The 26786-nt window shown below is 35.0% G+C and overlaps 2 protein-coding genes, 2 non-coding genes and 1 pseudogene across 5 annotated transcripts; 1 reads left to right on the top strand and 4 right to left on the bottom strand.

Annotated features, from left to right (window-relative positions):
• Positions 1 to 4453, bottom strand: LOC143535135 (uncharacterized). Its single transcript, XM_077029479.1, has 2 exons — positions 4234 to 4453; positions 1 to 718 (listed from the first exon to the last, which is right to left on the bottom strand). Exons 1-2 carry the CDS (start codon positions 4451 to 4453, stop codon positions 147 to 149), a joined length of 792 nt encoding a protein of 263 aa, XP_076885594.1. The 3' UTR covers positions 1 to 146.
• A 4362-nt stretch (positions 4454 to 8815) lies between these two features.
• Positions 8816 to 13384, bottom strand: LOC143535105 (RNA polymerase II C-terminal domain phosphatase-like 3). Its single transcript, XM_077029441.1, has 12 exons — positions 12813 to 13384; positions 12614 to 12746; positions 12467 to 12522; positions 12325 to 12385; positions 11076 to 12236; positions 10441 to 10965; positions 10197 to 10343; positions 9854 to 10113; positions 9665 to 9776; positions 9328 to 9585; positions 9207 to 9253; positions 8816 to 9109 (listed from the first exon to the last, which is right to left on the bottom strand). The coding sequence occupies exons 1-12, from the start codon at positions 13154 to 13156 to the stop codon at positions 9046 to 9048; spliced, it is 3168 nt and encodes a 1055-aa protein (XP_076885556.1). The 5' UTR covers positions 13157 to 13384; the 3' UTR covers positions 8816 to 9045.
• A 3030-nt stretch (positions 13385 to 16414) lies between these two features.
• Positions 16415 to 20380, bottom strand: LOC143535087 (putative pentatricopeptide repeat-containing protein At5g13230, mitochondrial pseudogene; annotated as a pseudogene). The gene is made up of 2 exons (XR_013135657.1): positions 17859 to 20380; positions 16415 to 16442 (listed from the first exon to the last, which is right to left on the bottom strand). The product of XR_013135657.1 is annotated as a putative pentatricopeptide repeat-containing protein At5g13230, mitochondrial pseudogene (transcript).
• A 6176-nt stretch (positions 20381 to 26556) lies between these two features.
• On the top strand, positions 26557 to 26629 carry TRNAE-CUC (transfer RNA glutamic acid (anticodon CUC)). The gene has a single exon. It is a non-coding gene; the product is annotated as a tRNA-Glu (tRNA).
• A 68-nt stretch (positions 26630 to 26697) lies between these two features.
• Positions 26698 to 26786, bottom strand: TRNAI-UAU (transfer RNA isoleucine (anticodon UAU)). Its single transcript is given in 2 exon segments — positions 26698 to 26733; positions 26749 to 26786. It is a non-coding gene; the product is annotated as a tRNA-Ile (tRNA).

The following is a 26786-nucleotide window of genomic DNA, read 5'->3' as shown; positions in this document are numbered from 1 at the left end:
CTTTGCTAGCTTAAATAATGCAACCAAAAATCTCAAACTTCTTTAACTAATTAATCACCCACAAAAACATATACATACTCAATTGATTCATAATTCCAAATACAAGAATACATCCTTAGCGCGCATAATTTGATTCGCTTAACTCGTCACTTCCTACTGGGATCATCAAAACCATCCTTCCACTTATCCCAATTTACATGTTGATCATCGTAGTGTGGTTCATACGACATTGACGATGATCCTATGCTTGAATGTTGGCCGGAAGCATATTCAGAATATTGTTGTTGATGACTGGTAACGTCGGCATTATTAATAATATTATGATGAGGGTATTGATTTGAAGTGAAGTAATGCAATTGAGCTTCATTGTTGGAAAGAAGTTGTGCATACTGAAGTAAGTCTGGATAACTGGTGGCTATAGATTGATCATACGACGTAGGATTTGGCGGTTGTGATGAGGTGGCAGCCGGTGGTTGTGTAGAACTAGTTGTTATATAACGAAGCTTAGAGCGGCCTTGAACCCGTTCTGGGAAATTAAGTTTTGCCTTTGAACCTTTGAACTTAAGTGCGGCTTGATCATAGGCCTCGGCTGCAGCCTCGGCTGTTTCAAAGGTACCCAACCAAACACGGGCAGCTTTGTTGGGATCACGAATCTCGGCTGCCCATTTCCCCCATGGTCTTTGCCTTACGCCTCTGTAATGTCTTTTAGTTGTTGTTTCTTTAGATCATGCATACAATGAATGAAGAAAAACGTGTTGGCTTAATTCATATGATATTCAAATTTATTTGAGTATTGTTATAAATTAAATCATGCTTGCATGCAATGATGCAAAGGGTCAAAATAGAAACTAAAATGAGTAATCAAATATATTTGTAATCATAATATTATATTTTGATTAACCACACATTTTTCACATTAGCAGTGTTTTACAATCTTTCTTCTATGGCTGCTAAAGATTAATCTTGTCATCTTCTTTTCAATATAAAGTGGACAGAAAGTATGAAAAGATATGGCCAAACCAAGAAGACAAATGAGCATGATGTAATTTAAAAGAAACATGCTATAACTAATTAATCTAACCAAATTAAATATATTAATTACTGAAATTAAGAGGAATGATCTCATTTTCCTAGATTATTTAACCTGGAGGTTAAAAAAGAGTGTTTAATAAATGAGAGGTTGATTGATTCGAATCGGGTGTGGAATTGGAGGCGATGTCAAAGGAGGGGGGGGGGGGGGGGGGGCGGGGACAACTAAATGTATTGGAATTTTTTTCTTTCAAATGTTTCCTTAATCGACGAAGATGATAAGTGCATTAGAGTTTTTGAACAGGATGATACCTTTTCGGATAAAAGTATTAGATTGCACATGGATCGGCGAGAGTTTATGGGAACTTCTTTTGCTACGAGATGGAACAAATATATGCCTAGGAAGGTTAATATTTTAAGTTGGAGGTTGCTTTTGGATCGTATTCCGACAAGATTTAACTTAAGTTATAAAGGTATAGATGCTCCTTCTATTCTATGCCCTCTCTGTTCTTCTTTGGTGGAAGTTTTGGATCATGTTTTTGGAGGTTGTTATTTGGCTTCTTACATTCGGAAATCGATAAGTCGTTGGTGGGATGTGGAGCTCCCGATTAATAAGGGTCCTAAGAATATTATTAATTGGTTGGATTCGACTCGATGAGTGAAGAAGAAAAAAGAGGTTGTTGACGCGATCATTTTTACTACTTGGTGGATTATTTGGAGAGCTCAGAATGAGACGATTTTTGGCTCACAAATCGAATACAAAGATTCTCTGTTTGATTTGATTGTGTCGGTTTTTTGTTTGTGGTCATCGTCTCATAATTGTAATTTTCGTATGAATTGGATAACGTGGCTTAAAAACCCGTTACTTATAATAATTTTGTTCTTGCCCCTAGCCGATTAGGCTTTTCTAACCGGGGGTGTTTTTTTTATTCAAACTTGTTTTTCAAAAAAAAAAATAAATATATATATTAATTATTATAAGACCAAATGTGGTCATTTACTATAAACTGGTTTTATTTACACTTTTTATGAGAAATATATTTACACTTTTTATAGAAATTTCATACAATAAATTTTATTGTTGAAAGGATTTCATTAACTAGAAATGGCCTGATACCTGTCATATAAACAACACCAATTTTTTTTTTAAAGTAAAAATAAAAAAAGAAAGAAAAAACACAAAAAAAGTGGGGGCCATTGATCAAAAAGGTGATGGACAAATGTCATGACAGATAGAAAGTGACTAAACAAGGTAATGATGAATCGAGTGATCATTGTTTTAAAATTTGAAGAATATTGTGTAGGTGAAATGTATCAAGATTAATGTCATTCAAACCCAAATGGTGGCAAAACACATGTGGCACCGACCCCACATATTGCAGTACTCTAGCTTTAGATATATAGTACAAACAAATAAACAATACATCTTCATCTTCATATATCAAGTTATCAACATGAAACTAACTACACCCTCTGTTCCTTTACAAATGTCATAGTTTGAAAAACACAAACTTTAAGAAAGTTTGAATGATTGCATTTTTTTCTTAACAAATGACTTTGATGTCCTTAATATATATAAAAAGACAAAATTTAAGAAAGTTGAATGATTGCACTTTTAAGAGTAAATTTGAAAATTAATTAATAAATTTTGAAAGTAAGCATTTGTAATGTGACAAACTAAAAATGAAATATGGACACTTTCAAATGGATGGGGGAGTATAACATTAACTACGTTAATTGGTTTTCTCACGAAATTTTAACTCACAAAATATCGACGGTTTGATATCTTTACCTATTATGATCGAAAATATACATAATCAGTTTATATTTCATACATGTTTTAAATAGTACGTTCCTTGGTAAATGTTTACGATCTATAAATAAATTTAATGAATTAATTATACAGAAATAACTCTAGCATTAGGTTTTGATTAAAAACAAACAAGTTTTACCATGAATTGAAATCATTTCGCTATTGTTACGTGAAACTATTTTTTCCCCATTAAAGTAAAGATTGTAAAGAAGAAAAAAGATTGCAAATAAGATTTTGCCACGTGAATTACTATTTTAAGTTAAATCATTAAATCTTAACCAAGATTTTTGTGATAAACATGGGAGAATGTGTATGAGAGAAATATGTATAAATAAATTCTTACGAGAAAAGAATAAAATATTTGTAATCGTTTAATCTTTTAATAATAGCTCAACTGTTTTTAAAAAGATTGTAAGAATAAATAACAAACTAGTCTGTTTATATATTTTTCACCTTTAATCATTTATCTATATGTGTGTGTAGAATATATGTATATGTAAATAATGTAACCTACTCATGTGTAGTATTATTATATATGAACACAATTTAATCATACTTTTTAATTCTCAAAAGAAATAACCAAATACTTCAATTCAACAAATTTTAGATGTTTTTAATTTTGAAAAGAAATAACCAAATACTTCATATATTTCAACTAATTTTAAATGTTTTTGATTTACAAAAAAAACAAATATCGCATTTCAACATTATAATGTTAAATGCTATAAAGCATGAAAATTAAATTGAGTAATTATAATCTGCGTTATCTTATTATATACACATGTATTTATATTTATATATAGTGTAACACCTTAAACAAATCCTATATTGTTAAGTATTGTTTTATCAATATATAGAAGAAATGTCAGACACTAAAAAGTTGTCTCGTCCTAAATACCACTATTTATGTGTTTTGGATGAAATAGTTGCGGTATAATAGCACTTCATAGTTAGAAGTGCTCGAGTGAAAATATTAATAGGAAGGGTATATCTTAGGAATTAGTCTCCACTCTCTCAACTGAATACAAATCTGTAAGTTCCTTGTAAAAAACCGAACAATATTGATGGAACAAGATGCCGATATTACTCTCTCTCTCTCTTCTCTCTCTCTCAGAGAGACAAGAGAGAGAAAAGCTATACACTAGCTAGGCAACAAGTGCATTGAACCTAGGTATACATGCAACTTGCAACATATATGCAAATCGTTAGTCGTTGAAAGAGATGATGCATACGTGTATATTCTATACATCACAGAATTAATAAACAGTTTTAACAAACGATTAAAAATTGTTAGTACTTGTTATTTTGTTGGCAATAATATAATAATATACACTAGACGAATAGATATAGAAAATATAATATAACTTATAAGAGCATGGATCATGGCGTACCTTGTTGACGATGATCATCTGGTGGTTGCTGATTATGCGATTGCGGAATCATCATCATCATCGACGGAGGAGTTAACGTTGAATATGGAGGGATGAAATTACCGTAAACATCAGCTGTAGGATGAAAGTTAGGGTTGGAATACTCGTCTCTATAGATATTAATATTACTACTTTGGCTTTCATCATCAATTGGTGTTGCTTGTTGATGATGATTATCCATGTGTCTTCCCCGAGTGATTAATATTATTGAAATGAAGTTACTATCGAAGAAGGTGGCAGGGATGATGAAATAACTTGTGGTTGTCAGTAGCAACACGAGATGATGTGTGTATATATATAAGAAGTCACATATAGAAGAGGCTGCGGGATTTGAATGGTACTATAGTGATACCTAGCTATAGGTTAGCTTGTGATACCTAGCTAGAGGTTAGCTTGGTCCTTAAATAGTAAATTATTTTGCTTTCCTATCACCTTCATATCTATCTATCTATATAAATTTTTGTCAAAATATTCAATATGTCACTCTCTTAGCTCCTCACTTCCTTTCAAGCAACTAGATTGTTTAAGTTGTGATTTTAGGTTTGCATGCATTTGATCTGAATTCGTGGGTATAAGTCTCACAAAACCAGGATAATCCTTAAATGAGTTATAACTTTTAACATCTTATTTATTTGTGAAACTCTTACATAATCAAACAATAATTTTTGGTCCATGGGCTTACCAAAATTGGATTGTAACATCCCAAAATTTCGAATAATAATAATATTGCATATCGACTCGTTATGACGGAAAAGTTTACTTAAGTTAATAAATAACTAGTAAAATGGTAAAAGGGAAAGGTAAGTAGGCTAATTAAATGGAATTAATCATAAACTAATAAGGAAAGATGGGCCTTAGGTTAGGTCCATGGGCTTAGGGGAGTATAAATACCCCTTAAACCCTAATTCTTTCCATTTCCATCCATATTATTCATCTTATTCTCTCCACACTCAAACCACACACACCCAAACACCCTATTTACGGCCGCAAGCAAGAACAAGAATCCGAGATCAAATCAAGCCTTTTATTGATAGATCCTTGTGATACAAGCTAAATACAAGATCAAGGTCCATAACTCAAGTTAGTCGTAGCCTAGAAACATCATAAGGTATGTTCTTACGTTTAAAGCTTACGTTTTTATGAACGATTAACCATGAAACTTGAACATAGAGTAGATCGGGTCTAGATAGAGCATAAAGTTGACAACTTGATGATTAAAATGGACGAAACGGACTCATGGTTAGAGTCGGTTCATGAAGGAAACCCTAGATTTAGCTTAATAGACGTTTTTATGCTCAAAGGTTCAAGCTTTATGCTAGAAACGGGTTGGGTCTTGGCAATGAAGTGATAACGAACATAAAACGGTTGAGGAGGTTGGGTTTTAGGGGATTAAAAGTGTGATTGTGAATCGTAACCGTTAAATAAGCCTAGAACGGATCTAAAGATAGAAAACAGGTGCTGAAGGCATCAGACATGGGTTCTCGGTGACCTGGACCCGCCTTGGGTTTTCGGTCAACAGGAGAACCCGGTCAATATGAGTTCTCGGTCAACGAGAGTTCTTGGTGACCAGGTTCTCGGTCATAAGATTCTCGGCCACGGGGTTCTCGGCCATTGAGTTCTCGGTCAAGAATCGAGTTCTCGGTCAGACAGGAGTTCTCTGCCAAGAGTTCTCGGCTGATCCAGTTCTGTTTGGGCCTGACCCCAGTTGGGTCTATGTGCTTTAATGGACATATGGGCCTGACCTAAGCCTATAACCTATCTAAACAAATAAGCTCAACTTAGAAAATAATTTAAAATGTTAAAGGAAAATGTGTTAAGACAGTTAATGAAAATAAAATTTTTCCAAGCTGACCTAGCAGCTTAACCCTAGCCAGGGGCTCTGCCCCTTGGACCCCGCTAGGGGCTGCCGCCCCTAGAACCCCGCTGCCAGGGGCGCTGCCCCCAGACCTCCGTCCGTTGTGGGTTATATAAAGATAGAAATACGATATGAGTAGTAGTAGTTAATTGATACATGTAAATATTCCTGATCTGATTTCTCAAAACGAGTACCAGCTTCAGTTGGATCTTTGGAGGTGATTCGAGCTGTTACTAGTTAGATCCACCGATGAAAAACCACGAGAAACACTTTGCAAAGCTCGATTACCAAATTATAGCGCGCTCTCTCTCTCCCCCCGCGCGTGTGTGAGAAGAAATGAGGAGTTGTGTAGGTTGCCTCCATATTAAGTTATTACATGTCATACACCCTTAACAATACACTTAACTATATAATTAAAATATTTCTATTTATACATATAAAAACTTACTTTCCTTCCTAAATCAAAAATACATGTTATATATAGAGTCATTGTATATATTTGAATTATGGATTCACGTTCAATATAATGAAGGTCTAATTCAAGAGATATTTTTATGATAAGTTACGGGTTTTACGAGGGAGAAAAAACAAATGATATTTTCAGCATTTAAACTTATAGATAAAGGATCCGATACATTAATAATTTATCGTATAATAGGTATGCGGTACTTTGGAACGTCAATCTTTAATAACCACGCTAACCCTAAAATCACAATTATGTGAGCCGGTCTTCGTCCACCTCTTCTCCCATTGATTCCGTCCACCTTCACCATCATCGTTAAACGATTCCGTACGACGTCGCTACCATCATCTTCTGTGAACACCATCTTCTTCCGTCGTGACCATCAATCGTTGTTCACAGGTCAGTTGTCAAATTGAGTAATTGAAATTGAAATTGTTGAATCTAATTGATCAATTAATCTTGAAACCAATTCAATTAATCATCAATTTGAACTTCAACCAATGAATTTTTGAGATTTAAATAATGGGTTTTAACCTTGAATGTATCAAGATTTAAGCCTGAACGATTAAGTTTTTTCGCATGAACGTTTTAGATTTTAAACCTGAACGTTTAAAGGTTTAACCTTGAACGTTTTAGGGTTGGAATTTAGCTTGAACGTGTTAGTGTTTTTAACCTTGAACGTACTTCTCGTACATAATGTACGTTAAGCGATTATTGTACGTTAAGTTACCCCTTAACTTATAAATGGTCTTGAATTTGTTCTCATACGCTCTTTCATGTTTTAGTTGGTATATCACCCACAAACAGTGTTTTCCTTTGGTGTTTTTTGACATTTTTGTTGCTAAACTATCATATTGGAATCTTAATATGCTTGATGTGGTTCTTGGAGAAGATCCCTGGGTCTTTATTCAACCACTTTCTACAAATGAGGGTGTTACCCTAAACATCCTAGGATTGGTTTTAAGTTTCAAGTGTAATCCGAGTGATAGATGATCACAAATACTTATTTTTTGTGCTCGAGTGTTTGGGTTTACTGCATATCATGGTTCTCAACATGAAGAGCATCAACGGTTTGGAAAGTATACGTGTCTTAGAAGTGCTTGCACATCTTGCAAAACCGCTGAATCCACAAAGGGACGAAACCAATGATCATCATCATAAATAGAATGGAGTGTGGAATGTGAATGCTCTAAACAATGGTGGTAGAAATAGATCAAAATTAAAGTCAATTTGGTTGGTTGATTTTGTGGGTATCTCCGAAAGTTAACAACGCAAGGTGTCTCAGGACTCACAACTGATGGCTTTACTTCAACTCGGCTATAAAAGTAGGGCAATCATGCTTAAAGACGACATGCATGGTTTGAGGTTTCAAGAAAACTAGTGTAGGTTCTAGCTTATCATGTTTTACATGGTCACGTATGAGATGGGTGTATAAAGACTAACACACAAGGCATGAACCTGAACGTCAAAAAAGGATAACAGACCTCCTTGTCACATTCTATTTGGGGTGCTTGGTCACAACTTCAACGGGGGAATTTGTAGACATAAGACGGGCACATGTATAGTTTGGTGAAGAGAGAATGCGACGTTAGTTCTAAATGTTTGATGATTTATCCATTCACTTTGAGCCAGAACTTTAAATCCCAACTCTCAACGAGGAGAGCTTCATCGATTTGAAAAGTGTTTGTCCCGGAAGTGCTTGCAAATCCGGATAACAATAATTGGTCACTTATGACCCCTCCCGTTATGTGTCAATGGCAACACGAAATCAGTAACTTTTGTGACCTTGTGAAACCTTGAAATCATCACAAGACGACCGTGTGATTTTTTAAAATAATAATATCAAAACATTCTATCTATAATAATAACATTATATCCTTCACTTTGCAAGGGATTCTAAACGAAGAAATATGATTCGAAAATTTCCGTATTTTATTTTGTTTTGTATTGACTTGAAGAAATTCAAACTCCTTGTGATAAAATCAGTTTATTTGATATATGCAAAAGCTGGTCATCCTTCAATTATCTATTTATCTGACAAATTCAATTTTGATGTCCTAATTCTAGTGATCAAGTCTCAGTTTGACCTCTAACCATCAGCTTGCAATTTTGGTTTTAGTTGCCTTGTATGTGTTAATCAGAAACATATATTTTGTAAGAACACAAACTGGTCTTCTAAATGATTATTGAAAACAAGACTGATCTATATTGTACCCATTCTTTTACTTAACCAAAAACCATTTCCAAAATTATCTTTTTTACTTTGAATTTCACATTTAAAACATGCACTCTTATTTGTGCATTTTGATTTTAATACTATTATTGGCCCCTCCCAGGCCATCTTTTTTACTTGCACCTTTAGTTGATGATGGCTTAGCCTATGGTGTGGTTGTGATTGTCTAATATTAAGTGATTAGTCACCTTTTTTTTTAAACTTTAATGACCAAAAAAGGTATTAAGGTTTGACAGCAAAATTATGTTCATTGGCTCTCCGGTAAAGCAACGCTGATGCCTCCAACCTGTGTTAACAAAAACGCACGTCAAAATTCATTTCAAATGTTCAGCACCACCAAAATCAACTGTAACAAACTTCTTTTTCTTAAAAGATTTTCATACCAGCCAGGATACACAACCGGTCTACCTGTAGCAAGTGCCCAATTAACCTGATATGAAAACACAAAGATCAAGCTTCACATATCCACTGCGATAATATAGTCTGTAAAAACTGACAATGTACCTTATCGGTGCCAAGAGAATTAGCAACCACGTGTGTCACCTGATCATCAATTTGATTGGTGCAAACAGCACCGAATTGCTCAGCCGTTTGCCATAACGGATGCAAGTGAGGGCTAGCATCGCCCATTGGAATCACCCGGCTGAATAATATCCGACACCCACCTAAAATCTTCCTCTGCTCTGATGCTAGTATGTTTCTAGCATCGGCTTCATCTAAAGATTTTTCCATGAAAAATAATTTATGTATTTTCTCGATAACCTATATTTCAGCCAGCAAGTTGTTAGACCAGACACAATAGAATATTTTTTTTGAAAGAAATTGAATTGTAAGTGTTTACCACCAAAGAAGACGCCAGAGACCCGTCTTCTGGTCTCTCGTCATGGTCAATCTCGAGAAGTGAAGGGCCCGAAAGTCCAAATTGTCGCCTACTACATGGAAAAAATATATATCTGCAATGCAAATATAGATATTAAGAAACGAACAAGCTATGTTTTTAAACCAGGCATGTATACTGTAAACGGTATACCTTTCTACAACTATCAAGTTGAGTTTATTATGAGGCCAGACTCGTATAGAATCATCTATAATTACAACAGCAGATTCCATACCCAAAACCCCGTCCAAATCCTTGATTTTGGGATCCCCATCAACATTATCACCAGAATCGCCTCGTGATATAACTCGACCCTTAAATAAAACTCCTTTTGGATCAAGCAGTTTGGCCATTTCTTTAGCGTACACTTTGTTTCCCATTGTGTAAAGATGAAGTTCATAAAGCTTACTAGCCTGAGGTTCATTTTAATTAGTTAACTATAAACACAGACAGTTTCTGAACTAAGTAATTATTTTTTATTAAATAAAATGTTTACCTTCCGTAAAAAGTTCCAAACCCCGGGCCAAAGTTTGGTCCACATACCCATGTGAGTAAATCTAAAGAGATGTCTATGTGGCTTGTCCCGGTCTTGCTCTTCCTTCCTTCTCAACATTTCATCATGCACAGGGTCGATTTCAGAAAACTGAAAGAATTAGTGTATATATTAAATACAGAACTCTCGGTATGTTAACTTAGAAAATCAACAAATAATAATATAAATATAAAAATAAAAAAAATACCTTAGCAGAATTCAGAAGAGTGTGATCAAGATCTAACACGAGGCATAATTTGCGGTCAGCAAACATCTTTTTCTGCTCTTCCATTCTTCTTGACCTTTCCCTCTGAATAGCAGCCCGTTCTTCGTCATCAAACCTTCCAAATAACTGTTCAACATCTCCCCACGCATTATGTGATTGAGACGGGCCAAGGTCAGGAGTAACTTCTTCAGGTCCGGGCCCAGTCCCATTCTGAACGCGGCCCAGATGTGAAGACGATCCTTTTATATTTACAAAACTTGAATGGACTTGTGATGTAGGCATTTGAACAGATGCACTTGGGGTTGTAGAAACAATATCAGCAACATTTTTCATATTTTTGGTGGATTGACGGGTGATATCAGGTGTTCTTGGATCAGTTTGCTTTAAAATTCCCTTCTTGCCCACAGCGGTTGCTAAATTAGTGGTTGGTTCTTGTTTTCGTAATGACTTGCTGTGCAGAGCACGGCGCGGATCACGAGGTTTCATTCTTAATTTCACAGGGTGATCCTGCAAGACATCAAATAATAAGTAACATAAATGCATACTGAATATACAACATAAAAGTTTCAAATAACCACGCATTATTGGTTTAAAAGTCTTATTTAAAAATTGCTGACCATGGAAGATGTATGCGACTTTTGCATCTCGCATGTTGATCTTTCCCCAACCATCAATGATTGAGAGACACTTGTAGTCATTGACGTAGAGCCCAGAACAGAACCTTGGTTTATTTGTGTAACATGGTTTGCAGGATCAACTGACTTATGTTGTTCTTTACTAACACTATTCATCCGCTGAGTAGGATTTACTGTAGTACCTTTTATAACCGATTGCATGGATGCTGAGGTGCGATTGACACCAGTACCAGGTAAAGCAGTGGTAGTTAGAACATTTTCTAAGCCTCTAGTTTGAGGGAGAGTCATAATGTTCCTAGAGTCACCAGAATCTAAAAAGTCAATTTTTAGTCTTTTTGTTGCAGGACCGTCTACCAAAACAGGCTTATCAAAAGTCTTCTGCTTTCTTGAACCTAGTAATCCATCAAGTGGCTGGATTGCAGGTTGTTTACTGGTCAATGGTATCTTGACTTGGTTGACTTCCAAAGAGCTTGCAGGATTGGCTAACCGAAGTCTAGGGTCCCTGATTTTGTTTGAATACCTAGTCACAGAACTAGTTGTGGAATAAACAACATTTGCATGTAATTGCACATTAGGTCTTGCTTCAGAAGCTAAAGAATTTGAATTCTGAACATCTGGAATACTAGAAACCTCTACGGTACAATCACCACTTGCATCATCACTTTCTTCAGAAGGTGTTGGGCTTGGAAGATCATGTGACATAAATGAACTTTGACTAAATTTCTGTTGGTAGGTAGAAACAGCTTTTAAAGCGTCGGTTTCATAACGATGTGGGACCGCACATAGGGTTGGTGTGGGCCATTCTGGTCTTATTTCGGCATCCCCAACGAGTACTTTGGTTAAAGGTAAAGCATTTGCTGTTTCCTGTGTTGGTGATGGAAGACTGTCAATATCATGATCCTTATGAAGATCAAGAAGTGGAAGCAATACTCTGTTTTTGGTAGTAGACGTTTGTGTTCTCAAAGATTCAGATTGTTTCGAGTTTTGATGTAAAGAAGCAATTGTCATTGCGTCTAAGACAGATTCCTCATTTACAGAAGCCACTTCCTGATCGACACGATTCGGTAAATCTTTTTCCTTATCATCAGCTTTGGTACTTGAACAAGCATCAGTAGAGTTACATAACAGTAACATGTTTTCTAACTAACAAAACAAAAATATATATATATCATATTATGGTCACTATAAGATACTCAAATTCGAGTTGAATGCTTAAAAGTTTAAACCACACCTCCTTCAGTGGTTCAGGAGAGAACATAACAGACACATGACTTTTCACATTAGACAGCATCCTGTACCAGGCGTAAAACAACCATGTCATACAGCATTAACGAATCGTAACACATAAAATCCAAACAAAAGGAAATTAAGACCTTGATATTATGTGCCTACTCAGTTCCTGTTGACTTTTGTTCATGGAACAAAATACCTGCAATCAAACAGTTTTTAAGCCACTTGCAACAAAATACAGTTCGGGATGGTTATTAATCTAAACTAACAAATTCTCAATATTATCTTACTGAATTAACTAGTTGAATGGCGGAAAACGCCAACCGAACCAAATCATCTTTGTTCGATACAGCATTTTCCGAAAGCAAGGTCGACAAACTATCCAGCATATCCTCAAGTCTCGTACAGACTCCGTTAAACGATCTACAACATTAAACCAATCAATTAGTTACCTAGTTTTGCTTAACTTATGAGTAATCCCACACTTACTTATTAGCACCATTCAACGTTATACCCTCCAACCCGACACGAATGACATCAATCCACTTCTCAATCATACTCTCCACCTCTTTACCAACAATCTCGCCTTCCTCTAACTCCCCATCCTCCTTCTCACTATCATCATCACTTAAGTCCACTACAATCTTATTATCCAATCGCTCCAACTTAATATCATCCGCGTTATTATCCGTACCAGTACCGGTATTCGTAACTGTCAAATAATCATCCAGAGGCTTATTCTGCACCGCCTGCGCCCACGCAAAGTTATACAGCTCCGGCGCGTAGTTCCGAGCCAACTGATACGTGTTCGGGTACAAAACCAGATCACTCATCGTCCACACCTGCTTCTGCTGTTTGGATTTGTCAACCGATGGATTTGACTTAGCAGCAAAAGCTTCTGCACTGATCTCTTCAACCGAATCCGAATCCGAATCCGAATCCGAATCCGAATCCTTAAACTACTATCCGTTTAGGTTTAATACCTACATCAGATTTGAATCGAATGTTAATAATAATCAGCTAACGTACCGAATATTATTATTATTGTTATTATTATATAACAACTGTCTTCATACCATTTGCATTACGTACCCTAAAAAATGTTGGACTTAATTGGACCGAGCAACAAAAAAAATACAGATAATTTTATAAGAACTCTTTACGACTCTTTCAATATTATTAAGAATGAAAACCACAAAAAATACAATAACCATAAACCATTTATTTATACTAAAACTATGACTTGCTCATCAAGAAACCTAATTAGACTCAAATTATGAAACCAAATAAATTAATAATAATAATCAAAACTTATTCCTAATTTTATAAACTAGATCAACTCAAACTTAAACTCTTTAAACCCTTTATCAAGATTAATCCTTCAAAAAACACATTGTTGGCCGGCGACTGCTGCTGCTGCTATCCATGGGGAGAGAATAATTTTACATCAAAATAACACTTAGAAATCAGTTTTGTAAAAATTCCGATTAAGCATCGATTCATACTCAATTAATTAATAGTCGTTATCCCACCAATTTTGAAGCCGATTAATCCTCATTTGTCCAAAATCGGTCAAAATTGAAAATTGAAGATTTTATATATAATATAAACGAAAACATAAAAATTCTACATGTCGCGATGTGGTCGCCCCCCCCCCCTTTTTTTGGAGTCATCAGATTTACTTGATTTTTAAATGGAGGCTTCTCATGCATTTGACCCGGATTCACGGGTATGAGTCTTACCAAACCCAAATATTCCTTAAACGGTTCGTTATAACATCTCATTAAATTAAAAATTATTTTCACCAAATTATTGATGTGAAAATCCTATAAAATAGGATATACTAAAAAATATTATATGATTTTTTTTGAAAATATTATTTATAATTAAGAAACAATTTTATAGTAAAAAAAATAAGCGGGTCTTGGGTCTTACCAAACCCAGATAACTTTTAAACCGGGTTATAACATCTTAGTTATTTGTGAGATCTTTTTATCATCAAACTCTAAGTATATTATAATTTCATTACAATAAATAAAATTAAACTCAAAAAAGTATATAAATATTAAAAACGAGTAATGTAAAACAGCCCCTGTAATACGGGGGATAAAAACCAGTATATATATATATTTAAAAATTTACAAATAAATTCCAATCCAAGTAATCTGACTAGCGCCTAGCGATTTTTGCAACACCTTTTGAGAGTTGAGATCATGTCCCACCACTTTTTACGTTGCGCTATCAATAGGGGTTTTTGGCACTAAATTTCATTTGTATGGTTCGGTTGAGCAGCTGTGTAGAGAACTAGTGGCGGGTATAGTGGAGTGAACGAAGTGGATCAAGTGTTTTGGAGGTTATTGTTGGTGTAACACTTGTTAATCTAAAGTTCTTATACCGTTAATTTAAGTTCCTATACGGTTAATTTATTTACCTAAGGAGTAAACCTTTGGAATGATAGAAACTCGACGAAGAATGATCTGAAACGAGTTATATTCGGCTAATACAATGTCACTATTTTTATCGAGTTCTTTCCACCAAGATACCTAACGCGGTCGGAAACCAATCTTCCACGTGTGTTTGTGTGCGTGTGTGTGTGTTTATCCCCTTCCTATAATCCACAAAATTCAGTTTATACCGAAGGAACAATATTTTAGTGAGGGTAAAGAAATTGATCTATACTCTAATAAAAGGCTATAATTTTGTCATTTGTCACTCCTACATTAAACCCCACCATTTTTAACAAATTTATAATAGTAAAATAATAGTTACAATCCTTAAAATTTATGTTTCAAAATTTGTTAATTTAATATTTACTTCCTATTTGTTTTTCAAGCATTTGATATTTATAATTATTTTTTACTTTAAAATTGTTTTAAAGACTATTGTGCAACGGCTGTATTAATAGTGTTTAACGGATTTATTGTTTCTTATATACTAATTATTTATTAAATACTGTATTTTCAAAAACTACTCGTGTAATACACGGGCCTCAAACTAGTTTCTAATATACAGGGAATGTGTATGGAAATTGTATTCCAAACAATCCAAATATAAGTATGCTTAGAGAGTTAGAGAATGATAAATTATGTTAGAACTCACTTTGTAATAAAAAGAACTTATATTAGATACAGTAAAGTATATCGCCACAATTTATTAAAAATTTCACAAAATTTTATACAACAAAATTGAAAAAATCAAAATCTTTTCTCACTAAGTACAAGGGAAGAATAAACATTTCATCATAACTAAACCCTTTAACGAGTGTAATGGTGTTTCTCAGTCATTTACTAATCATTGTTTTTTTTTTTCTTTTTGCTAATTTATTTTAATTGTTTCAACACCAGATCAATAAAAAAACAACACAAAATTAATAAATTAAAAATTAATAAAAAAAAGTTAAAACTAATTAAAAGGAAAATACTTGAAAATATGAAAACAGATAGAAATACGACACAACACGATGATACTAAATTTAAATGTCATATTTTTCTTTTTTCGTAGAGTTCATCAGCACACCCTGTTAAATGGCAGATGTCTTTCGCAATGATTTCTAGTCCGGCATCCTTTTGTTTTTGCTCCCAGAAACGAGTAGTCGGTTGATTTTGGAGTCCAAAAATTCAGTTTTCTCCCTCACGGCTTCACCTCCGGATTTTGGCATCGTTTTTGTTTTTGCTCCCTAAAGCCATTGATGTGCCACGCACTACGTTAAATGTTGTTTTGGTTTGTCTCTGGTAGTCGACCGGCCCATTTCAAGCTGCAACTACCTCAACGCCCAGTCCAATCATGTCTGGCTTTATGATTCCAGGACATGCAAAGTTAGCCCCCCGTGTAAAGAAAGCGGACATCTCCGGATCTGTTTTTGTCCCAGGCACGAATCCTCTGTAACGGGCAGTTGCAATTGAGAAAGAAGTTGAATTTAAATACCTTTTAATCTCTACCAATTCCATGTAATCAACATATCATGCAGGAAGAACTTGAGCCTGTGCAACTATACTCTCACAGAATTAATATTATTAGCAACAACCATGGCAGCTCCTACATTTGCATAGTCTACAGAATCCCTGCTGCAGTACTTGAAGTGTGTCCCATGGCCAACTATTCATGGTTTGAATTTGGATTCTGCAAAATTTAATTTTTAATGATTCTACACACTTTTAATAAAAATAAAAACTTAAAGAAAAAATAAAATTATAAAAAAAAATGGCCCAAACCACCAAACAGCCTAAACCTAACCACTTTCAGCCTGACCGGCCCACCCAGTCGGCTAGATTTACATTTTCCAGAAACCGTAGTTACTGGTTTGGCCTGAAAATCACATCAAACCCGCCTGAATCGGACATGAACATCCTACCATAGACAATACAAAATAAGCCTGTCGAAACGAGCAGGTCAGGTAACGGTCAAGACTGGTTCGGATCCGCCAGTCTGAGGTTGGGTCAGAACGGGTTCTGGTCAAAAAGAGTTTTGAGTCAGAATGGGCCGTTTTCTAAAAAACATTAATTTGGTTTCGGTTCAAAACGGGCTGTGACCAAAATTTGTTCGCCTATAAAACAAGTCACTTTAACAACGAAAAAAAAGTATTCAAGTGAGCTAACCCGCTATTTGATATATCTATTATTACAGCAAACTTGCGGGTGCTGGAGGGGGTGGGAGTGGTAGTGGAGGTGTTGGCGACTGTGGCGGACTCGATATTGGCGTGGTGATGACGGAGAGACAGTAGCGACAGAGCCGTCTTTTATACCCGCTAAAACGGGCTGTGACCAAAATTTGTTCGCCTATAAAACAAGTCACTTTAACAACGAAAAAAAAGTATTCAAGTGAGCTCACCCGCTATTTGATATATCTATTATTACAGCAAACTTGCAGGTGCTGGAGGGGGTGGGAGTGGTAGTGGAGGTGTTGGCGACTGTGGCGGACTCGATATTGGCTTGGTGATGACGGAGAGACAGTAGCGACAGAGCCGTCTTTTATACCCGCTGCGTTTTCCGCTACATTTTTATTTTAAGCCAAAAAACTATATTATGCAGCAGACCTGGAAACGCCAGGGCGGTGGCGGTAAAGACGTGCGGCAGCAGTGAAAGCTGTGGTGGCGGATGAGGTGGCGGCCGGGTGTGGGAGTGGGGCTGGGGCTGGAGGTGGGAGGAGTGGTAGTAGGTGGTGGTGACAGATAATGGTGGTGGGTCGCTCACCCATTTGGACCCATTTTAAATTAACAATCTCTATAAGATCAACCCGTTTCGACCCTTTGCGTAGAATGATTAGACCCAAATTGACCCGTTGTGTCATTTGAGTAGAAATAAATGGAACCATAACCAAAATTTTACCCAAAATAACCCATTTCTTGTTGAATGGATCATAATTGTCAGGTGTAAAGGCAATAAAAAACAAGTTGAGCATTGCCTTCTGTTTTAGCTACTTAATATCAGCATAGAAAAATTTCCCACAAGACATCAATGCTAGAATAGTAGAATGATCATTTCATAAAGCAATAGAACTTTATAAAAACCAAATAAAGAAATGAAAAATGGTGTTTACCTGTAGATGCTTTTGGAATTACCAATAATCACCACAAGAGCAAACCCCGTCTTCAAAGTGATGAAACCGATTTATGTCTCTAATAACGATTTCCCGCTTCACAATCTTTGATACAAACTTAAAAACAGCATGGCAATCCAAACATATTCTAAGATTTTTCATAATACGAATTGGGCGTCCCGATGGTGTACTAACCAACCCAAAAGCCAAAGCTAACCGCTCACTATGTACCCACAATAACCGCGCTTTTTCATCATCTTCCACATCGAGTAATATGACATCACGATTACACACATAACCTGCTTTCTTGACTTTCAAATTTAACCACTCCAACATTCCATATATTAATCTAATGTCATCATGTGAGCAATCACCAACTGTAAAATAATGAACTATTCCTTGACTCTCAATCCAACTTAAACCGGGCTCCTTTTTCACTCTTTTTTTCTTCATATTTTTCCTAACCAAAGCTACATTATCCCACCTTTTTGCACTCGCATACATGTTTGATAACAACACGTACGTTGACTCATCTTGCGGTTCCATTTCAAGAACACGTTTGGCAGATAATTCACCCAACTCAAGATCTTTGTGGATCACACATGCTCCAAGTAAAGCACGCCACACCATTACACTCGGTTCACCAGGAATTTGGTCAATCAAATTCATAGCTTTGACTAATTGACCAAGTTTCCCAAACAGTGACACCATACATGTATAATGCTCCATACACGGTTCAATAGAATAATCTTTAACCATGGAAGTAAAATACGTTTCTCCTTCACTTAACAAACCTATATTGCTGCAAGCTGAAAGGACACCAACAAATGTTAACTGATCAGGTTTAACATCGGTTTCACACATCATTTTAAACATAACTAACGCCTCGTTACCAAGGCCGTGCATTGAATAACCTGAAATCATTGCATTCCATGACACCACGTCTTTCTGGCTAATCATGTTGAACGCTAAACGGGCATGCTTAATATTGCCACATTTGGCATACATGTCTATTAGCGCGTTCGCGACAGTAACATTATTTTCAAAAAGGGTTTTGATTGTTAAAGAATGTATTTGAGCTCCGGCTTCCAAAACCGTTAAGTTAGCACACGCACGAAGAACACTCGAGTATGTCACCTCGGTTAACTGAAGTTGATCTTTTAACATATCAGAGAATATTGTTAGTGCAACATCCCAATTCCCTAAATTCGCATAACCAACAATTAATGTGTTCCAAGAAACCTCATTCTTGTTTTGTGATTCTGTAAACAGTTCAACCGAGTTGTTTATCAATCCACATTTAGCATAAACATCCATAAGGGCGTTTGACACGTGTACAAACAAATCAAGACCGACCTTTTGTGCATGGCAATGAATCTGCTTCCCCAAGGTTAAGTTCTCCATTGTTGCACATGCTTGCAGGACGCTAGCAAAAGTAAACTGGTTAGGAACAATGGGTTCACGTCTCATCCTACAAAATAGTCTCACAGCCTCTTCACATCGGTCACTTTGAGAATATCTTGCGATCATGAAACTCCAAGGGATCACATCTTTTTTGGGTATTTCATCAAATACGTGACGTGCGGCTTCGATATCACCAGACTTGGTGTACAAATCAAGTAATGAAACACTGACATAAGGATCGATCTGGTAACAAGTTTTAACCGCACACGCGTGAAGACTCTTACCCACTTTAACCGCCTCAAGGCCAAAACAAGCCTTGAACAAACCAGAAAGCGTAAAGTTGTTAGGATTAAACCCGAGCACACGCATTTGAGAAAAGAAACCGAAAGCTTCTTCGAAACAATCATTTTCCGCATAACACGTAATCATCCCGGTCCACGATACCATATCCTTACACGAAATACAATCAAAAACTTCTCGTGCCATAACAACACACCCGCAAGACGAATAAGCATCAAGCAATGCGGTACCAACAAAAGCATTGGAATGATGACCTAGTTTATAAACAAGCCCATGAACATTTGTAGCCAACTCACCACACTCCATGTTCACAAACACCTTCAAAATGGTCGTAAACGCATACGCGTTAACCTCGTGACCTTCTCGATGTAACCGAACAAACAATTTGGTACATTCGGCATCCGGGAAGTCCAAAAACCCTTGAATTAATGTGACAAAAGAAACTGTGTTTCTGCTAGGCATTTCGTCGAACAGGTGGCGTGCATCTTTTAAAAACTCGGACTTTACGTATAAATTCAAGAGTATGTTCCATCCAAACAAGTCTAAACCATTACCAGTCTTCAAGATGTGACAATGAAGGGTCTTTCCTGAAACTATATCGTTTTTGATAATGCAATTTTGGATTAAGTTGGCAGCTATATGAGCATCTAAATTGAGAGTTTGTGGGATATAATTTGATTGTTCTTGAGCTAATTGTGTGCAGGTGGATATGGGTAAAGAAACCCAACATTTTGATAGCAAATTGGTCGATGACAACCTTCTGTACCGAGTGTATGTGTATAATCTTATCATGAACGTCTGGTACTCTGGTTGCTTGAGTCGCTTGGTCGATGGCTCACTCTCGAATTGATAAAAAGCTTAAAACGGGCTAAGCTTTTTCGAGTTTGAATCAAGCCTGAGCCTCGAATAAAGTGTGTTTAGATATTGTGTCCGAGCTCAAGGTTTGTATGAGAAGCTCGATTATGCTCGTCAAGCATTAACGAGCATTGTGTATTTTCAAGTTTGACGTTTTAGGGCTTTTTGTAAATTTCACATTGCACATCAAACATTAACGGCCCCCTGTTTTTTCTTGCAGTAGTGGTAAATTTAGCCGTTTTTTCGTCTGTAAATTTTTATACGTGATGTGAATTTACCAGTTTTGACCGAAAATTTGAGCCCCCTCCTCCTTTATAATTTTTTTATACATTTTGAGTCCCCCGGCTTCGCCACTGCTACAAATGCCCTTGTAGCTATTGGAATTTGCATGAAAACATAGTTAAGAGCTGGATAGTTTGTGTCGCTACGGAGTGGTGCACTCTAGAATAACAATGAAATGACTGAAAAGTTGTTGGAATATGGACATATATGGTCAAAAGGATATGACAAAAATACTTGCTGAATATCCAAGATATTATATATATATATTAAAAACCAAGTATTGGTTATCTCACAAAAACTATTATTCATGAGATTAACCATTTAGCTTTAAACATGTGTGTCAATTTAGTTATTTGGGTATTGCAATCAATTAATTGTGTGGTGCTATGTTGATGCATTTAATGATTTACAAGATTATCTTGAATATGATTTTATTATTTTTATTATTCTACTAGTTTTTAGACATGCGGGTTTATTTAAGGCTTATTTAATATTTTTTAATATATAATTTGTTATATTTATTTAATTAATTTACATGGATTATGACTGTCATTTTTATTGTCATTTTGGTTGTAATTTTTTCCTACCGATCGAGATGGGATTTGTTGTTAGGGTGGAGTTTAATTTCATGTATAAGTAACTGTTTAATGTTTGTTGTTTTTGTTTGTCTATTTTTCATTTTATCAACTATCAAGATTATAATTTTTAAATGAGTTTTGAGGTATTGATAATTTTAAAGTTTCATTGTATTTTAGTTTTTATTGAAATGGGTTTGTTAAAATGATTTGAGAAGTGTTTGTTTATATATGTGTATTTATAATAATAATAATAAATAAATTAATAATCTTTTAAATAGTGTCGTCGGGCTCCAACGGTCAAAAAGGAGGTGAAGGACGAGCATGACGGTCCCGTCACACGTGAAAGGAAAAGGGCCACGCGTGGTGTTTCAAGGAACTCTTTGCATGAACGGTGTGCCACGTCGGACCCTTCCCTTGGCTTGGCGGAACCACACTGCATTGTCTAAGGAAACACATTTATTTTTTAAATTTGGAGATCTTTTGTGTTATTAGGTTTGATTTTGCTTCATATTAACAAAAACACATATTTGTATTATATGTGTTTTGATTTTCTTATAATTGTCCATCAAATTTTCTTTTGTAAAAAATGTGGTTTTTAATAAACCACTAAATACGTGTACAGGCATGGAAGACGACTGCTAGCAACAAAAATCGTAAGTAGATGAACAAAAAAAATGAAAGATTTAGAACAATTTGCATCCTCATCCATATCTTAGTATTATTATTATTTTGGCAAATAGCAAATAAAACACCAAGTGTTACTCATTGCCAATTATTGGTGATGGGGTTTCGTCTCTTAGTACCTTTTTAAGTTTTAACCTACACAATAATTAAAAATAAGGAGACTTAATAACCTTATAATTTGTTTGGAATGAAAAAAGAAAAATCTTTAATTAACACGTTAATATATAAACAAAATTTTAGGGCTTGGTTAATATTTTGACAAACGCAAGTCCAAAATAAAACATGGAGATAAAATAGTAATATTCGTTTAACGAATGAACAATAAGAATACCAGCTAGACTATGTCACTTGTTTCTTTGATCAACTTTACTTGCTCTTGTCTTTTTAATGTAATGCATTGACTTGTGTTCCTGAATCCTGCATTTTCTAGGGAATTAGTCTCTCATATTTTGACTCTCTTGAGCCCACAACAGTCTCATCTATACCAAAATTATGATGATCAAAGCGAGTTAAACTATTTCGAAAAGTCATGTTATTCAGTTACACGACAAACGGCTAAAACATATTTGCTTCTTGCAAATATTTCATATGGGAACACTTTTTAGTTTTGTTTCATTCATAAGTATTTGTTATGGCTAAGTGAGAGTTACATATCAAGGTTAAATTACTCTAAAATCATAACCTGTTTCAATGGGTCAAAATGGCATTTTTTTAGTTGACTCAAAATACATTTTTTGACTTCTGACCTGTATTAGAAATACATGTAGGGACTTTGATTGTACCTAAATCCATAAGAATCCAATGTATTACCTCATGTCCAAGAGTGTCAAGAAAAACACATAGTCGCATTGTACCGCCAATAGGCAGTTGAACCTTATACAACCCAATTCCTTGTGTGATCCCGCCAATCTTCGAAGCTGCTACATGTTACATGTACAAATTTGATGGACGTATATTTTTAAAATCACTCTTTTAAAGATAATGCTCGTATATACAAGAAGACTCACAAATTGTAATACAAATTTCAACTTGTCTTGTAGGCTTGTAGCTAGATTTTTATTAGAAAGAAGCTATTCAATTTGTCTTTAATAGATTCTTTACTATTTAGCCATTGCTGCTTATTTGCATCTTATCATTCATCATTTAGTAATAGTATCACACAATCATTTTCAAATCCTACCCTAAACACGGAACCTAAAAAAATGGAAACGAAAGCAAGCCCAAAAGAAAGTTCTTAATAAGAGCAACCAAAAGGGGTACGCACGAAGGGCTTTTGACAACTTAGGTTCAAACATTTTATTTGTTTCTTTGTAGGTGACCATAGTATCACATGATATTTCACCAATGAAGGATGTTGTGTCTAGGGAAAATAATAGATTCATCATCAATCAACAATTGTTAATCATTACATAATACCACTAATGAAGTTAATACACAAACTAATTGAAAATAAAATACGACTAACTGAAAGTGCTTATACTGAACCTAAATTATGATACTATTTTCTTCAAGATGCATAAGGGCATATTGCAAGTTCGGATACTGATTGACTTTGAACGATCCGATAAATTAAGTTTTATACAACACATGTATATCAATAATTTAAACATGAAACAAAAATTTATTTATTTATTTTTTTCAACTCGCAAAATAACATGAACAATTATAATTAACATATAACTTAGGATGGTTAGGGTGTAATATCATATGGATTCTTTCTGCATTCACTCTGAACAAATTAATAACCTAAAACCAGCAATAATTTGCCCTACAAACACACAAACTTCCAATTCAGTGATGCAATTAACCAATTTTAATCTTAATTAACGAACACCAAATCAAATCATTCACACTTCATTATGAATCAATCAAATTAACCTGAAAATCTCCAACTGTTTGTGAAGGCTTTTAGGTCAGTTCAAAGTAGAAAATCTCACCGATTCATAATTACGACATCCTCAACCTCAATTCACACGAAACTGAACGAATTGGGCCGATCAGACTGGACATATAGATTGGGAGAACCGAATAGGATAACTTTTAAAACGATGTTGTCTCAAAAGAGCAGTCGTGAAGAGAACGTCGGCCAGATTAGGACGGAAGTGTGGTGGCGGATTTCGTATTCACAGGGGAGATTAGGTTTTTCAAGAATGATTATAGCCGATGTGATATAATCCATTGACCCGATCCAAACCCATCAGTATACCCGTGGAGAGGCAACCTTATGAATGGATCCTAGTTGAATAGCATTAAAATTTAGACCATTGCTTTAATTGTTGTTAAGAGTCTTATCAATAGTTACTAATGTAAAAGTTAATTATAGAAATTAACACATACACAAATAAGTAGTAATAAGTTATATAGTTTCATTAATAATCATTAAATTTAGACTTTCGTACATAGGCACAAAAAGTTATACCTAAAAGGTCATACAAAATCTTAAGAAAAGAAAACTGCATCTAATTATAATATAAATACTTAAGCTTAACCTCTCAAAACACATTCATAGCAAATATACAAATCCACTCCTGCTTAAATATCCCCGTTGATTGGCGACTTCTTTATGAAACCATTGATCTAATCCAATGCTGATGCTTTTCTTTTCCTGAAGTATGCTTAGTTTGTGGGTTCTCCAACTCCGTTAGATAGAAAGATAATCAGTGTAATCACAACTAACCCACCAAAGTGAAAAAAGCTAGGGCTTCATCATAGCAATCCATTCAAATAATTATTAAATCAAACTTAAAAAGTTATCAAAACTAAAAGCCTCCTTTCTGATTCAATTGCATGTCTTGTTGGATGGGAATGAAGTTGTGCTCATAATCTACAACCATATGAAACAAATTCAAAACTGCCTAATCTGTAGAAATAACCTAATTACTTACATCCCACACTCCCTCATAAAATCCAATTAAAATACCTGACAATACATGAATTGTGAGTTTCTTTTATATTAACTTCAGTTATAATATAAGTAATTGAATAACATGATTTAGGACAAGTTTAAGAATTAAAAATACTATGATCAATATAATAAACATAATTTAGAAATATTTACCATTTTATTTTCTAAATCAAATCTAGTAAACTTTGAAGAAATTAATACAATAATATAGCAGTATATAACTATGGAAGATTGCTCCTAGATACTGATTTCAATTCCTCTTCACCATCTATCAATTAAAAATACATTACAAGTTATACATAACAAACTTAAAAGTGAAATTACAACGAAGAAGTGTGACATAATCTGTTTTGACCCGACCCAAACCCATAACATAAGATCATATACATGTACTAAATCCATGTGGCCACTTTAATAACAAATATGCATCTTGCAAGAGTTCAAGGAAATTGGGAAAAACATCATCATCATCATCTCCTTGTTCATGAATACATAAACAAAATGGAATCTAAACTTAATTAATTAATCAATCTAATTACTATTCAAATCAGTAACAATCACATATCAAGAAAATTCAAAAACATCGTCATCTCATTCTTCGTTAATCACTCCAAAATCACCTTTGCTAGGCATTTCATCAAACAGTTGTTGTGCACAAAGTAAATAATTGCATTTCATCAAAATTCAAATTCATGTAATACCCAAATCACAAAATTGAAAATCAATCTAAACCATATATAAATTGTAGAGCCAGTTGAATCACGAGATATTTAATTTATAGAAACAAAAACAAAGAAAACCCTTGAAAACAGAGACGGAGCATGAAAAGGGGGAACTCCAGCTGTAGTTCGGCAGATGGAAAATGCTTTTGGAGTGGGGATGTGAGGGAGTTGAAAGATGGTAATTAAAGCATAAACCGGGGTTAAATCAATGACAGGTCACCAATTAAAAACCAAGCAAATCTGGTGACTCTAAAAAAGGGGAAGCGACCACATCGTGACACCTAAGATTTTTGTGTTTTCGTTTATATATATTATAGATTGATTATTATACGACTATAACTAATATTTGACTTAAATATCTCTTAGTAGTAATTTTCGATTCATTTTTCATATGTACTTTAACTACATTAACTTTCTTCAAAATAGAGTAGTTGTAACACACTGACAGACTTTATTAACTTAATGTTTTATTATCGTCCTCATTGTGATGTGCGGGTTTACATGTATCAACGGTTGCTCGCGGTGCAATGCATGGGGATGTTTACTAGAACGAACTTTATTTACATTATATTTATTAACATCTCCATCGTGACGTGCAAGTCTACATGTATCAACGCTTTCGTTGCAGCGCGCGAAGACGTTTACTAGTTTAACTATTCAAAATTAGTTAACTGTAACATTTTTCAATAGTTAATCTACATTGATCCGCTTATAACTCATTTTGACTTTTAAGTTTTGACCCTCTAGCGGTAAAAGCAAGCCAGGTGTGTACAAATCGCTACGAGATTAATCGTTTGACCAGGATTTATGGATACAGCTTACTCATTGTATCAGTTTTAAGATTCATCGGATATGGTTGTTTATATCATGAGGTATTCAACAATTAATAACTTTTAAATAGCTCATTTTTTATTCATAAATGTTACTTTGAAGATTTGAGAAAACTATTTTACAAACATATTACATCCTCCGTTGTAGTCTAGTTGGTTAGGATACTCGGCTCTCACCCGAGAGACCCGGGTTCAAGTCCCGGCAACGGAACATATTTTTTAATTTTTAATCATTTTATATTTTGTTGAGCTGCCAAAAAATTTATAAAAAAAAAGATATGGGGTGAGAGAGGCTCGAACTCTCGACCTCAGGATCACTCAACATTTTGCTATAAGACCTACGCGCTAGCCAACTGCGCCACCACCCT

Source organism: Bidens hawaiensis, unplaced genomic scaffold, assembly GCF_021521415.1.
Source record: "Bidens hawaiensis isolate Kalapana, Puna unplaced genomic scaffold, B.hawaiensis_p1.1 tig00010387_1, whole genome shotgun sequence".
Taxonomy (NCBI): Eukaryota; Viridiplantae; Streptophyta; class Magnoliopsida; order Asterales; family Asteraceae; genus Bidens; species Bidens hawaiensis.
This window is presented reverse-complemented; position numbering and strand designations above follow the sequence as displayed.